At 52.6% G+C, this 14,353-nt stretch overlaps 6 protein-coding genes across 6 annotated transcripts; 3 read left to right on the top strand and 3 right to left on the bottom strand.

The window, feature by feature from the left end:
* Positions 1-518: 518 nt before the first annotated feature.
* On the top strand, positions 519-1,160 carry J4E93_009311 (uncharacterized protein; the record flags this gene model as incomplete). Its single annotated transcript, XM_049347204.1, has 2 exons — positions 519-608; positions 741-1,160. The coding sequence occupies 2 exons, from the start codon at positions 519-521 to the stop codon at positions 1,158-1,160; spliced, it is 510 nt and encodes a 169-aa protein (XP_049195768.1).
* Positions 1,161-2,014: 854 nt separating this feature from the next.
* J4E93_009310 (uncharacterized protein) lies at positions 2,015-3,663 on the bottom strand (the record flags this gene model as incomplete). Its single annotated transcript, XM_049347203.1, has 4 exons — positions 2,015-2,158; positions 2,210-2,331; positions 2,702-3,066; positions 3,212-3,663. 4 exons carry the CDS (start codon positions 3,661-3,663, stop codon positions 2,015-2,017), a joined length of 1,083 nt encoding a protein of 360 aa, XP_049195767.1.
* A 258-nt stretch (positions 3,664-3,921) lies between these two features.
* Positions 3,922-5,177, bottom strand: J4E93_009309 (uncharacterized protein; the record flags this gene model as incomplete). The annotated part of the gene is made up of 3 exons (XM_049347202.1): positions 3,922-4,514; positions 4,565-4,777; positions 4,826-5,177. The coding sequence occupies 3 exons, from the start codon at positions 5,175-5,177 to the stop codon at positions 3,922-3,924; spliced, it is 1,158 nt and encodes a 385-aa protein (XP_049195766.1).
* Positions 5,178-7,738: 2,561 nt separating this feature from the next.
* Positions 7,739-8,812, bottom strand: J4E93_009308 (uncharacterized protein; the record flags this gene model as incomplete). Its single annotated transcript, XM_049347201.1, has 1 exon — positions 7,739-8,812. The coding sequence occupies one exon, from the start codon at positions 8,810-8,812 to the stop codon at positions 7,739-7,741; it is 1,074 nt and encodes a 357-aa protein (XP_049195765.1).
* A 1,395-nt stretch (positions 8,813-10,207) lies between these two features.
* J4E93_009307 (uncharacterized protein) lies at positions 10,208-11,569 on the top strand (the record flags this gene model as incomplete). The annotated part of the gene is made up of 1 exon (XM_049347200.1): positions 10,208-11,569. One exon carries the CDS (start codon positions 10,208-10,210, stop codon positions 11,567-11,569), a length of 1,362 nt encoding a protein of 453 aa, XP_049195764.1.
* Positions 11,570-12,538: 969 nt separating this feature from the next.
* Positions 12,539-14,218, top strand: J4E93_009306 (uncharacterized protein; the record flags this gene model as incomplete). Its single annotated transcript, XM_049347199.1, has 1 exon — positions 12,539-14,218. One exon carries the CDS (start codon positions 12,539-12,541, stop codon positions 14,216-14,218), a length of 1,680 nt encoding a protein of 559 aa, XP_049195763.1.
* Between the last annotated feature and the right edge of the window lie 135 nt (positions 14,219-14,353).

The raw sequence follows: 14,353 nt of genomic DNA, 5'->3' as shown, positions 1-14,353 counted from the left end.
TGCATAGCTTCTCTCATCAACAGCTAACGTATTCTTGCCGCAAAGCCCACAAAATCTGATTATTTTCGCGATGTTCTACTGCCGCCAAGAGTTTGTTTTCCATTTCATCAACGTCACGGTGCTAAATGTGTGTCGGTCGATCGCAACGTCGGAATGTTCGGAATGCTGTTCCGACACTGCTCCTTTCACTCAACACAACCCCTCACCCTTTTATCATCGGCGATCACCAAGCAAAGTCTGATCGAATCGCAGGACACCGGATCAAATTGCCGACGTCAGGTACCCGCTCTTCTCAGCAGAGCCCATTACCACAGATGGCTGAACTAGCGCAAGTGGGCATGACGTCGAGTTGATGTCAAAGGTGGTGACGCTATCATATGGGATTATAGAAAGCCCATGGTGAAAGTTTACTTCACATAGCACACGACATTCTTCTTCCTACTCAAAAACCCTCACATTTAGTCATCCACTACATTACATTTCAAGCTCGCGATCTAAATCAAATACACATTGCAAACATGAGCCAGAACCAGAACCCCGATGCTGTCAGCGACGGTCGCCAGTTTGCTGGGCACGTTGCGCCCAGTGAGCCCCTCATGAAAGGTGGTGTAAGTACACGCAGACCTTTCTCGATTTCGTCACAGATCCTTGCTTGATCGTCTCCTGAACTCATTGGAGCCGCCGTCAACACTACCAAGCTCTAAAACACATCATTATCGAACCCAACTAACAAACCCCAGCACCAACCCGGAAAGCTCGTCGGCAACGACGCCGTCCCCGAGTTCAACGCACAAACCCTCCCCGCCGGCACCGCGCCAGCATCCAAGACCTTCCAGCCCAACCCCGACCTAAACAACCAAAAGATGTACCACCAAGCCTCCGACACCCTCCAAGGCGCCACTTCAGGTGACGTCCACACTGGTCTCGGCCAGCCAGTCCAAGGCCAAACATCGCAAGAACTCCACGATGGTTCCAGCAAGGGCCAGGGCCTGGCTGGCCTGGCTAGCGGCGTCAAGGACCAGACATCTGGTGGTGATATCAGGGATTTGAAGGATGACCCCACACATGCTGCTCAGAGGAATCTTGATGATGTACCTACGGGTCAGAGGGGTAACGTTGGTGGCCCTCCTGCTGAGGAGAGGGAGCCTTCGTCTGCTTAGGTATATTTCTTCACGAAGGATGGTTGTATGAGCGTATCACTGTTAGTAAGGCTGTACTGATCAGTCTCTGCTGAAGTCTAAAAGTTGCCTTGGATGCTATAATAGCCCGAGGTTAGATAGAAGTAATGAAATAACCGACTAAGGATACCACATGACCATTAACTTCCCTTATGATGTGAGCAAGGGCTTGTTGTATTCGCTAAACACAGGCTTCATAATCCATGGGGGAATGCAGTCGATCCCGTCAACACCGTACCACACAACTCAGGAGTCTTTTCGAAAAACTCCTGAAGCAGTTCAAGCATGACAGTTTCACTCCCTGAATATCGTTACTAGGCGATTCTGTCGAACATGGTCATCGATGAACATACCTTGCGGGCCAACCACGCCAATGGCACCTGGAAGGTGCTCTACATTGCCCGTAACTGACGATTTGTACGGATACTGGCCATCTGAGATATGTAAGTGAAGCGTTGCGACGTAGTTCCGTGGGTCGTGGCTTACAGGGAATGGTGAAGAATGGTAAGCCCGCAAGAACAGGTATATGGCTTGGCTTGTAACCAAAACCTTGCTTCTTGATCGCGCCTTCTTTGAGTGATCTCCTGCGAAATGTCAGCTCTGTCTACCTTGTTTCACCACAAGCTCGCTTACTTATGATATTCATGTCGATACATAGGTTCCGTATCTCCACTCGGGAAGATGAGTATCCTGTCCAAACTTTGTCTATCTAATGGCTGCGGTAGTATTGTAGTACCTATCCAATCCCTGAAGGTGTCACGCTCCTTGACGGCTTGCTCATATTGTTCTACTGTGATGTTCTTGCCAAGAGACCTGACCGCACGATTAGCTAAAGTTTACCTCGTCTCCGCCGTAATGACATACCATTTGTACTCGATATAAGGATCGGCGAATGCCTTCTTGTGGAACTCCTTCTCGTAGTCTCGCACGAATGTTTGGCAATTCTGGTAGCAGTCATGCAGCTGGATATGAGCAACAGTCTGCAAGGTGCGTCAGCGAACATTCGAGAAGATGAAAGTCGAAATGCTTACGGTATCTAGATAACTCTTCAGTGAAGTCCCACCAGCGATGCTCTGCCGCCTGAAGAGGCCATCGACATCGAGCTTCTTTCGCTTGACCTGCAGGAAGTCTTCCAAGTAACGCACAAAACGCCCTGTATGGGATAGATACTTGTTGTGGCATCCAGAAAAGACATCAGTGGGGTACAGTAGCTCAATTCCGACCGCGCGAGTTTTTCTGGTGATCTCGCGAGTACCCAACGTTCGAGACATCGTGGTAGCCATCTGGATGCTGCGCGTAAAGAACCCGACAGTGTCGAGTTCTCTTTTCGTGTGTCAGTTGCATGCACAGGTGGAACTGATGCTTTATGCTTACTTTGACACTGGTACCGTACCCTCCGTCGATACGCTCCCTAGAGACGGGCGAAGTCCAAAGAGGCCGTGATCGGCTGCCGGACCTAATACACTTCCAAATGCTACGGATACATTAGTCCGATAGAAGCTTCGGACGAAAACTGAGCTTACTATCGGTTCCAAGAGTGGCATCTATCCAGGCGTATGCCGACGCTGCTGTGGCACTTCCAGTACTACTTCCACTAGGCTCTTGATACCCATCGCCCCTAGGATTGAACGGTGCAGAGTAGTCAAACCAATCTCGGGCGTTTTCTCCAGAAGCGAATTGGACTGTTTTCGTTTTGCCTACAATAACTGCTCCGGCCTCTAGTAACCTCTCAATACACGCGCCGCTGTGTTCTTTCTCCGCGTAAAGAGCTTGGTAGGCACGATTGCCAGCGCTTGTCCGCACTCCCTTCAGGTCGATGTTGTCTTTGATGGCTATCCGCATGCCAGATAGAGGCTTAGATTCGGAGGGTTCGTCGTAGTAGCAACGGCTAGGGACTGGAATCGCCGCTGTTCCAGGGATGTTGTATCTAGAGACAGGGTATCAGCAGAGCCTGGTGTAGAAGTAGTCGTATGTTTTTGGTGTAAGTGAGTACATACGTATTTTCTCTATGCTTATCAGGAACTACCGGAAACTGGAAAGCTTCGTTCGTGTCGTCAAACAGGCGCCATGCCTGACGAACGCCATCGTTGGAGGCAAAATACGGTCCACCGCGGAAGGTGGCTAAGTGCCTATCTGAGTTCACCGCTACGGTGTGAGCGCTTTGAGTTTTCCATTCTTCCGGTAAGCTGAGGGTGTAACCGGTCAGGTCGACGTTGGTCAGGAAGTAGACGTGCTGCAAGAAATGCTTATTGAACACATCGTCTGTTTTGAGCCAGGACTTAACGGTCGATCGCAGATTGAGATCCGAAGCTTGCTTCGCGTTCTCAAGGACAAACAAAGTGATTGGAACAAGTCCGTCGTTGAAGTCAAGCTCACTGCCAAAGATACATTCGCGGGAACGCGAAGGTATTGACGTCAGGTGTGATGAAATGTAGTACGAATTCGCTCCGACGCGAGTAAGCGTCGCAGTAGGAATGGCGGACATTCTGACGATCGAGAGCTCACATGTGAATGATCAGTATGTACAAGTATCTGGGTAGTTGCGAAGGCGTCAGTAGAAACTTGAGGAGAGTATGAGTCTTTCGTTTGTACGACATTTGCTGTTGGTCAATGCCTCCCGGGGATGGCACGTTCACTTTCTTATGTGAATAATCCAGGAGTTCTGTTTGAAGTTGCAAACGAGAAAATGCTCGAGCAAGATGGCGCAGTAAGTATATTACTATGATGCTACATAAACATTAAATTATCTCCTACTGCCTTGAGGACCAGACAGGATGCACCCATCAGCACACTCAGGATCTGTGCTGTTGTACGCAATCTGTCCTACACTGCCACCAGGCTCGATGCTAGGATCACGCGGGCTCTGGAACATGCGTCCAGTCTCAGGTGAAAGAAGCGTCTCGATAATATCGCCAAAGGGGTTGCGGATGTGGGCAATGGGCTGGCCCTTGGTGACTGGCTCATCGACCTGTACAAGCCTCTCGACGAAGCCTCCGTACTGTGACCATGTGTCGTGGAAAGTGGTGATCATGTATGTGTTGCTGAGATCGGGCTCAACGGTCTCGTTTGTGCCCGTCATCTTAAGGTCGACCATGACGCGGTTTACGTAGTCGACTACGCGGTCGATGAGGCTGTTGTTCCAGACCTTGGCTTGACCCATCTCTACAGTGAGCGAAGGGATGCCGTAATCGACAAAGGTTGTCTCGATGGATCCTGGCTCACCAGGATCGATCTTGAGGGTATCGGGTTGGAGGAGTTTGGCGAGGCGCTCGACGTAGGGGAGGCGGAAGTCGGAGTAGCACCATAGCGAGGTCTCTCCGCCGGAGCTGGGTGTGTCTAAACTATGTTAGCTGGGTTTTGCTACCCGCTAGACGTAGTGAGCTTACGCAGGTCAATACCAACGTCAACGTTTGACGTGTTGGCCCAGATCTGGTTCCAGATGTTGTACGCCAAGATATCAGGACCACTGCCTCCTTCCATGGCTGAGACACCGGGGAAGATTCGGTTGACGTTTGTGAGGGAACCACTGGCACCAGACGTGAAGTAGTTTCGCTGGTTGAGGTAGATTCCCATGGGGTTGACCGTCGGAATACCAATGACTGCGTACACGTTAGCAATGATCCCCATGAAGATTCATGGGTACATACCTGTGCCATTGAGAGTCGCGACTTGGTCTTGGAGCTGCTCGAACATGCGCTGAACCACACGAACCGGGTTCAACTCATCGCCGTGAATCGAAGCCGAAAGCGACAGCTTCTTGCCCGTGTGCAGACTCTCCGGGGTTCCGCGCGCAACCATAATGGGAATATGCACGGGGTGTCCGCCATTGAGCTCGCCAGCTCGCATGTAATACTTGGAAACGGTTTGCGGAGGCACATCAGCGAGGTCGAGACCGCTGATGACCGGAACGCCGTTCACAACATCGCCCGTGAAGTTTACAGCAGAAACGCTGCTGGCGAGGACTGCCGTGGCTGCGGCTACGCGAGAGATGAGCTGCATGGTCGCGTTAGTTGGCTGAGGCTACGCAGGTACAATTGACATGGTCGACTCACCAGCTCTACTTTATAGTGCTGACTTCTCGCGATAAGAGACCAGCCATGGTAGTTCCGTGGTCCATACTAGCTCCGCTCTTTGCGCAAAGAGGAAGGTCCACATGGGTTTTGTCCCACTCGAGTGACGATGCCCAGAGGCGACTGCATGCCAATGCTCGGCGCGCCTGTCAGGCCGAACCCAAGTTCGCGGATTGCGGTGTATTTATCGTGGCTTATGGCCGGTGCCTGGCGATCATCTCGTTGTCGGATACATGCGGATAGTCACAAGTTGAGAACGCAATGGCTCTTAGAGCAAAGTCGTGTTCGTGGACTTCGAGCTGATGTTGTGGAATCCGTAGCTCGCGCGAGTCATGTAGCGCCGGTATCGATAAGCTCACTGTCAGCACTGGACATCACGGTGACCGTCAGACCTTCAAGCTTTTCACCAATTTCGGCGTATCGGAAGTTTTCATCTTATAACTAGCAAACCTCATCTACGTACGGCCGTCGCGATCGTTAGCCACGTGTTGACATCGTCACGCACGCCATCACCCTCGCCACCCATGATCCCATTGTTCCTGTCTTGCTTTGCACTCTGCAATTTCTTGGGCAGAAAAGCCGCAGCGTTCAAGCTCTTCTTCCATCTTTGGCTCCCTGGACTTCTTTGAGCAGAAAGAGAATAGAGAGGACACTGACGAGATTGCGCGAGTGATGATGTTGCGCTTCGCTTTGGGACGTGGAGGGAGGTCCGCTGGGAAAGGAGTGCAATAGTACAAGGGATTTATGTTGTTTGCCATGTCTAGTGGAGTGAGTTGAAGCGTGCTCTAAGAAAAACTGTCGATGACGAAGCGATTTAAGCCGTAGCGAGAGGGCTGTGGCTCTAGAAGTAGCGAGACTCTCACACTGAGCACTGGATTTTAGGAGAAGCACGCAAGTGAAAGCTTCATATATTGGTCGCGAAACGCCTGCCGCCTATGTAAACCTCAGCCATGGGAAAACCTTCAAAGGTCCGCAGACTACGTTACAATAGGAACGTGCAACGTAGCCCAACCCCCAATCATGTAGGCCCCAGAGTGTTCAATTTTCCTCTTTTGTAAGGTGCACACTTGCGCGCAATCTCCCTAGCTGCACTTAAGGCATCAGTAGCTTCCAGAACCTGAGCGCTCGCAAGACCTCCAGGTCCACACAATGCTAGACTCTAGGCATTCCTTGCCATACGTCTGTGAGTATCCCCATTCATCTCCGTAACTTCCGCTCCTCCAACCCCAGTGCTTCACTCCAACATCCCTCTCAGCCACGTTCTACCTCAAACGGTCTACTCCTCACGGGTCACAGCCCAGTGAATCACGCTCCCAATGACACAGCTCAACGACATTCCAAGCAAGATCAGGAGCCAGAAGTTCAAGCTTCGAGACCGGTTCACAGCACGCGAACGCGCGACCTCACCAGGTACAGCCATCTCGATGTCAGGCGTTCGGTAGGTGTGATCGTGGGACATTCCTTTGTCTGTCTGAGTAGGGCGCGCAGACGAACTTTGCAGTCGCTTCAAGAAGGACTGCTTTGGTAGAGGACGCGGCGGAAGTTCGGTGGGGAAGACCGAAGAGACCTGTTCTGGAGTTGTACGTTGAAAAGAGGTGTAGTATTGCAAGTGTCCAGATCGAATGCAAATTGGTGCAGGTAGATGAGTGTTGCGCTTAGCAGAGCCGAGGTGAGACTTCTCTGGCGATGCACGTGGGAAATACATGTAGCCTCGTCCAGATTGAATGGAGAAATCAGAAGGCGGATGAGTATTGCGCTTAGCAGAGCCGGGTTGGGACTTCTCTGCGTCCGCGCTTTCGGTGGCGGCGTCCATGGGCCGAGGCTTCGTGTGCTCTGACAGCGATGCGAGGGCGACATCGGCAATGTCATGGGGAGTTGGCTCGGCAGCTGCTACAGCCGAAGAGGTGGCGGTTTCTTCTGTAGCCGCAGATGACACAGAAGTAGACATGGGCGTTGATATCTGACTGGCTTCACCGGCAGGAGTCTCATCTTCGACTGTCGGGAACCGACGGGGTTGGTCTATAGGTGTAGTGGGCTCGACAGTGGAAGCCATGACTTTGGAGGAGTGCGATAATCGAAGTATCTGGTGTGGTATATGTCAGAGTTGAGAGTCAAAGGTAACGAGACGTGTTTGATGTGACGCAAACTTGGGCCTGAGTAGTGGGCCCATTTATCGGAGGTGAGCGCCGGTTTTGAACCGACCCTTTCACTGACGTTGCGCTCCCCGGGCTGGTGAGGCCGGAAATAGCTAGTGAGGAAAGTCAATTAGTTTTTCACTGAGCTACATGGTTTGCCATGATCTGGCTCAAGCACGTGGAAAGAGAAAGAACTTGCCGGGCAAGAAACTGAGCAAATGTGCATGGAACGTGATGATAGAAACGGTTCATTATATAGCAATAGAATTAATCCAAACATCCGAAAGAGAGCTACCCGTGACATACCACAGCCCCATCATCTGTCTGCCTCTCTGCAATTATAATAGCGTCCACTCTACTCAATATCCACCTTGCGGATCTCAACGTACCCGGAGTCCAGCTTTGGGACCTCGACTCTGAGCACACCGTCCTCCAGCTTCGCCGTGATACCGTCGGCGTCAACACTGGCAGGGTTGGCCCTCGTCCCGAGGCGAATCTTCCTCTCGAAAACTCCGACCTTACGCTCGTTCAAGGCCAATGTCTTCAAGAACTCTTCATCGCCAGGGCGGTATATCACACCAGCGATGCTAAGCTCGCTCTTCTCAGCATCCCAGTTCACACCAACGTCTTCCTTCTTGGCACCGGGCAGCGATACGTGAACGACGTAGGCAGACTCGGTGTCAAAGACATCAGCGTCAGGCGTGTAGTCTTCGGCCTCGTTAGGCTTGGTAGCGTTAGCGGTGTTGGAAGGGTGGCTGTCAGTGAACTGGTTGAACAGCTGGGCAGCGAGGGCGGAGGGGTCGAAGGAGTTCCAGGCGTTATCACCGGCACCAAAAGGTCCGCCGCCCATGCCTCCGAAGGGTCCTCCGCGTGCCCATGGCCCCCAGCCTCCACGATGGCCGCGGTGGTGTGGTCCATGGCGAGGTGGTCCTCCGTAGGGATGAGAGTGGTGGTGTGGGCCAGAGCCTCCAGGGCCGCCCTGGGCACAGCGTCCTCGACGTCCTCCACCCCAGCGACCATGTGGTCGGCCACCGTTGTGAGCGTCGTTGTCAGACCCAGAGTTGCCCGATGGTCCTTCACCGTTGTCGTACTCGGTGTTCATCGTAGCATCCTTTTCGGCTTCAGGTTGTTCGTTGCGTTCTTGGTTTGTCTCGCCGGTGGCTCTCTCATGACGATGTTCGGGGCGACCATGAGGAGGCCCTCCTCGGTGAGGCATTCCCCTTTCGCCACCAAAGAAGTGACCCCATCTGAACGGTGCAAAGGGATCCTGGGGACCTTGATGTGGCGTCTCGCGCTCGTTTTCGCGATCATCCTCGTCACCATCGTTACGGTTCTGTGCGAAGAATGGGTGCTGCGAGCCTTGCTGTTCAAGACCGGCGACGAAGTCCCAAAAGGGAGCTGAGTTGTTCATGTATGTGACTGATGGCATGATGATGACTTGTGTCGTAAAGTAGAAAGAAGTGCGGTGTTTGGATTGAACATCATAGCCTACCTTTCTGGGCGTCTTATACAAAGTAAACGGCTCCAGGCATCAAGTCGCACGTGCGAACGTACGTATGTGCACCCCTCCTTTGACTTACTTGCCACCCATATGGGCAGCCTTTCGGGTTACCAATCGCGCCATTCCAGTCTAAAGACCAATCACCTATGATTTTGGGAAGTCGAAAGAAGGATACAGAAATCACCAGAAGGACCATCGACGATAGGCTTCTAGGCCGCGTGCCTACAGTGTCGCCTAGCAGGGTGGTGAGTAGGCAAACGGGTGTTGCGCGTTCAGACGGCTGGTGGGTCGGGGCTTGATTTCCTCCGATGTGGCGGTGGCTGTGGCGGCAGGACTGTGATTGGCCACAGGCCGTTTGCGATGGTGTACTATGAGCTCTCCGGATAGGTCATGAACGCCGGCGGAGGTATTAGTTGTCCATATCCAAAAGCAAAGAAAGAATGCTTTGGACAGAGGCCGAAAGCATATAACCCTCGCGTGGTAACGCGTGAAGATACCGCCACCGTTGAAAGTATACAGCAGAAGTCTAGTTTCACCAATCGTAGTCGTCATTTATATTCTATATTTGGTCTACCATATTTCACAGTGCAAGTGATGGTTTCCCGATGCAACTGCGAGACGGCGACTAAGCTACCTAGATACTTAGACACACCGATAGAGACACGCATACGAGCACACCTGAGTATCTCGCAACATACAACCCATATATGCGCAGACATAATTGAATGCTTGTCCATAATTGATCAACATAAGTACGCGTCTCAACAAAGATGCGAGAATCTCTCCGGACACCTAAACCATATCTGTGTCGTCCATGCCAATGCTCCGGTGAGTTTCGATATGTCGATTCATGTTCTAACCGGCCAACGTGGGGCGAACATCCCCCGGCGGCTTTGCGCGTCGCGTCGCCTACCTGACATCTCGCAGCGACTGTTTTAGCCTGTTTCCACTCGACCACCAAGACTTGCAGCGCGGGCTTGGCTGCAAGACGTGTTCCAATCTATGCTTCATCGCGGCCTGATCGTGCAGGTCCTATGCAGGAAGCTTTGCGCGTACTGCTAACACACCTCTTGGCAGGGTCTTGCGCTTGCGATCGCCGCAAGGAACGAAGCATCGGCGGTATCCCACGCACCCACAACCCCATCTCCTGCAGCGTCTCAACCTCGATTAGTCTTTCCTTTTGCTCATCCAACACACACCTGCAGTGTCAGATCAGTGGCACGTGCTACTCCGCCCTGCCCTCGCGCTGTGTAATAAAGATTCGGTGAGTACCCATCTAACCTCTGGCCAAACTTCTCTGGTTGCATTCCCCGAGCCCTCACCATGGGCCCTTCTACGTTCAGTGACGACCTTCCTACATCCCTGGCGGACCTGCTTTCCAACACCTTGATCCTGCGCCAAACTGCCCCGTACCTGCCAATATCTGCTCTCCGTAACCTGTCGCGAACTTGCAAATCCCTCCACCATGTTGTCTTGCAGTCGCCAGAGGCCTTTCGCTACTTGGATCTCTCTCCGGTGAAGTCTGCTATTGTACCCTTCGATGGACCTCTTGATATCGGTGGTACCAGTTTCCGCGCTGAGCGCATGGACGAAGCCCTCACCGAAGACGACTTCTACAGCGGCCCTCTACGTCACATCTTTAACAGACTTGAGAAGCTGCACGTCTTGCGCAATGTCCACACACTCGTACTAGACGGGCTCAGCGTAACAGCCGAATTAGTCAAGGAACTGCTTACTGAGGAGCGATTCAACGTCCGCATACTCTCGATCCGCGAAGCCAAACACCTGAACGAGAGGAAGCTTCAGCAATACCTGCGATATGCGGTCCGACCGTCCAGGCCTGCGGGCACCCCTCGAGTCAAAGGCATCTACATCTTTGGCACCCGCGATCGAACACCGCGCCCTGCGTCGCCCGTCACGAAGAAGCCTTCCCCGCATATCCCCAAGGGCGTGACGACTTCACAAGGGGCGCAGATCGGTGCGCAATGGAACGAGAAGTCGCAGCAGGCCTTGGAAGCTGTACTAGCGCGGACCGAGGACAAGTGGTACCAGTCTTCTGGCAAGATCATACCTAAGCGGCCGTCGCCGGAATGGGCAGAGATACTTCAGGCGTGCGAAGGCATCATCGCTTTCGACGCCGTTCTGTGTAGAGGACCGCGCCACGACCCAGGCAAGGCGTACGTCAGAGATGCGACCGCAGATGGAGCACCCCACCCGTCCTCTTTCCTGCGGCCTACAGTAGCCACTGTAGCGCTAGGTCCGTCCGGCTGCGAAACATGCCACTCCTCTCCAGAAGGCCCGGCAGTATTTGGCGACTCCAGTCCGTCCCATCACCCGCTACTCAGTCCGGTACCACTTCATGGGTCCTCCGTACGCGCCGCGCAAATACCACACACTCTCGACGGATCCGCCCCTCCACCTCTCATAGTGCGATGCGAGGATTGCCTGAAAGGACGCTGGTGCGAGAGATGCCACAAGTGGTGGGACGAGGACTGCTACACTGGATCGGTCACCGCCCAACGTACGGAACTACAGCAGACGGAGCTCACCGAGAGTTTCAAACCCGACGGGACCAGTCAACTGCTCCCCAAGCAAACCATCAAGGTACATATGGGCCTCTGCGTGGAACACTGCCTCCGTGAGGAAATGATGGCCGGAGCCGGTAGCGACGGGATGTGGGGATGAAGGACCTACCTTGGCGCGCGAGCAGCGATGCTACCTTGAGGCCGTTACGATATAGTTGGATTCCGGAACCCGGAGCCTGGCTATATTGGATAATTGCACCTGGATACTGGCACTTGCGCGCCAAGGTATGTGCTCACTCTTTGATCAAGAAATAGGCTGACGTCAAGAAACACAGGTTATCGGCGTGAGGCGTGACTGCTTTGGCTGTGGCCATACGTGCATTAGCTGTAAGGAGCTTTTTATCCGCACATGCAGGAAATGCAACAACGAGTACTGCCGTGAAGACAACGACGCGTCCTCTGACACCTTGGTTAGTACAGCTCGATGAGACGTCAAAACTTTTATTAATTTGTCTGCAGTGCGACTGGTGCAACTACACTTCACGAAGGACCAGGGAAATGTATTGAACTTGGCTTTCGTCGATTGAGTAGAGCTTGGATACCGCCTCGGCTAGCAGCAAACGCACCGCTTGAGAGCAAAGCTTTTGCTGGGTTTATGACTTATGATTGATGACTTCCCTCCCCTCTTAGCAGTAGGACTAGATACCCCCCTCAAATCTATGAACACAATTGTTGACGCTAGGTCTGCAACATCGAATTCGCATTTGTGTGCTCGTTCCTTCTTTCACCTGTGCATCATGCAGGATATGGGCGTGGTCGGTCTAGCCCGTTTCGGCCAACACGCTCCTGCCTGTTTGTGTTGTCGCCTATCCGCGGCACGTCAACACGTCCATAGTTGTCGTCCTCGACTTCCTTACCTTCACCTGCGTTTATTGTTCGGCCGATTTTTCATCCAGTGTTTCGCAAAACCGGAGTCGCTCTATCACTATCACTATCGATCCTCTGATAAGCCATGGCTCCTACCGCAGCGGAGCAAAGGTATAGTCACTCTGTAGACACCGATAGTATGATGAAACTTATACTGATGCTGCGATAGAGTACGGCCTTTTTGCCTCAAATACAGAAGTTGATGGACATCACCGGGTGTCCTTCTGTCTCCATCGGCATCCTCCACGAAGGCAAGATCATCCTCCAGCACAGCCAAGGATTCGCAGGTGGGAACGCAAACTATGTCCCGGTCAACAATTCAACTCTCTACATGATCGGATCACTCACCAAGGCCTTCATCGCGGCGTCCTGTGGTATGCTCGTGGACGAAGGCAAACTGAGCTGGACCGAACCGCTATCCGCATACATACCCTTTACCCAGAACAAAGATCCTGTCATAGGCGAGCGTATGAGTCTATCAGAAGCCCTCTTTCATTCCAGCGGATTTCCACAGCTCGACATCGCGTGGTATGGCGCAGCAGGCGCAGAACTGCTTCTTCCAGGAGATTTATTACATGTCACTGCCAACATGCCAGTTCACGACACCTTTCGCACCGGATTCCATTACTCCAACTGGCCTTACGCTCTGGTGGGTAAGGTGATTGAAGCGGTAGGTGGCGAGGATGCCGTGGATGGCTGGGGAGGGTTCGTCAAGAAGAGAATCTTTGAGCCTCTCGGAATGAGTAGATCGACGTGTTCTCGATGGAAAGTCGAGGGTGGAAATCTGGCTGAGGGGCATACGGTCTTGCACGACAGGCGGCCAGTACGTTTACGAATGCCTCAAGTTTCAGACAAGACCATTTGTGGAGCTGCAATGGCGATTTGGTCGAACGTTCCGGAAATGCTCATCTGGTCGCAAGCAGTAATGGAACGGTTGGAAGAAGAGGAGACGGAGAAGGGCACCATTGAGGCCATTCAAGGATTGAGTCTCAACACGGAACAATGCGAAGCAGTACACCACGACGACCATACTGACGCGCAAAGCATATCGACAAACCCGCTAAGACAAATCAGCCAAATCACGTCTCGCAAGATACCCGTTACGGACGATACCATCAACGAGAGCTCGTACGCATTTGGATGGGCAAGACACATGATTCCCTCGACACAACTTGGGTGGTTATCTACCAACGGCCCACAGAGAGACGATATCATCGGGCGAGACTCGCAGCCACGGCTAACACTATATCATGGAGGCCAGGTGACCGGATATCTCAACTCCATCTATCTGTTTCCGGAGACCAAATCCGCTGTGGTCGTCCTGACCAACGCGCAGAGTGCTGGAGACTGCTCTGATCTTGTTGCTCAAATGTTCGTCCAATCACTCTTCGATATGACGCCGAAAGTGGATTTCGGAATCAGGGCGGAGAAGCTATCTACCAGTAGTCTGAACCGATATACCAAGATGAAAGACGATTTGCAGAAGAACCGCATGTTAAATACGCCACGTCCCCGTCTCGAAAGCCTTGAGGGGACGTACCAGAACGAAGACATAAAGGGGCGAATTGATGTGTACAAGGTGAGCGAAGATCAATTGGAGATGAAGCGGAATACCATGGATTCGCAGTGCCATCTTCTGGAACACTACCAGTCCCACACGTTTAGCTTTCTGCCTGGATCGAGGGACGAGATGGAGACAAGATGTCTAGTGGATTACTCGGTATACAAGCAATTCCTCTTGTCGTTTGTGGGCGATGAGGAAGGTTCGGTTATTGGTTTGGACTGGGTGATGCAGGAGGGATTAAAACCGTTGCGTTATAATCGCGAGAAGACCGCACCTCCCATAGGCCCCTCTATTGTGGAAGTCCCCGTTCGACGATGAGAAACGCAAGGAGCAAACATTCATAAACTTCGTAGAACTATAGCTTAGACGTGGTTGTCAGATAGTCACAGCGTTAGCTTTGCTTCTCATCCTCGCGTCGCTGCCAAGCCCCCATCGGCCTGTGGACGGCTGGCC

The sequence above is a fragment of the Alternaria ventricosa genome (genome assembly GCF_023758065.1).
Source record: "Alternaria ventricosa strain BMP 2768 chromosome Unknown scaffold_20, whole genome shotgun sequence".
NCBI classification, from domain to species: domain Eukaryota; kingdom Fungi; phylum Ascomycota; class Dothideomycetes; order Pleosporales; family Pleosporaceae; genus Alternaria; species Alternaria ventricosa.
The sequence above is the reverse complement of the archived record's forward strand: the minus strand, read 5'-3'. Positions and strand labels throughout refer to the sequence as shown.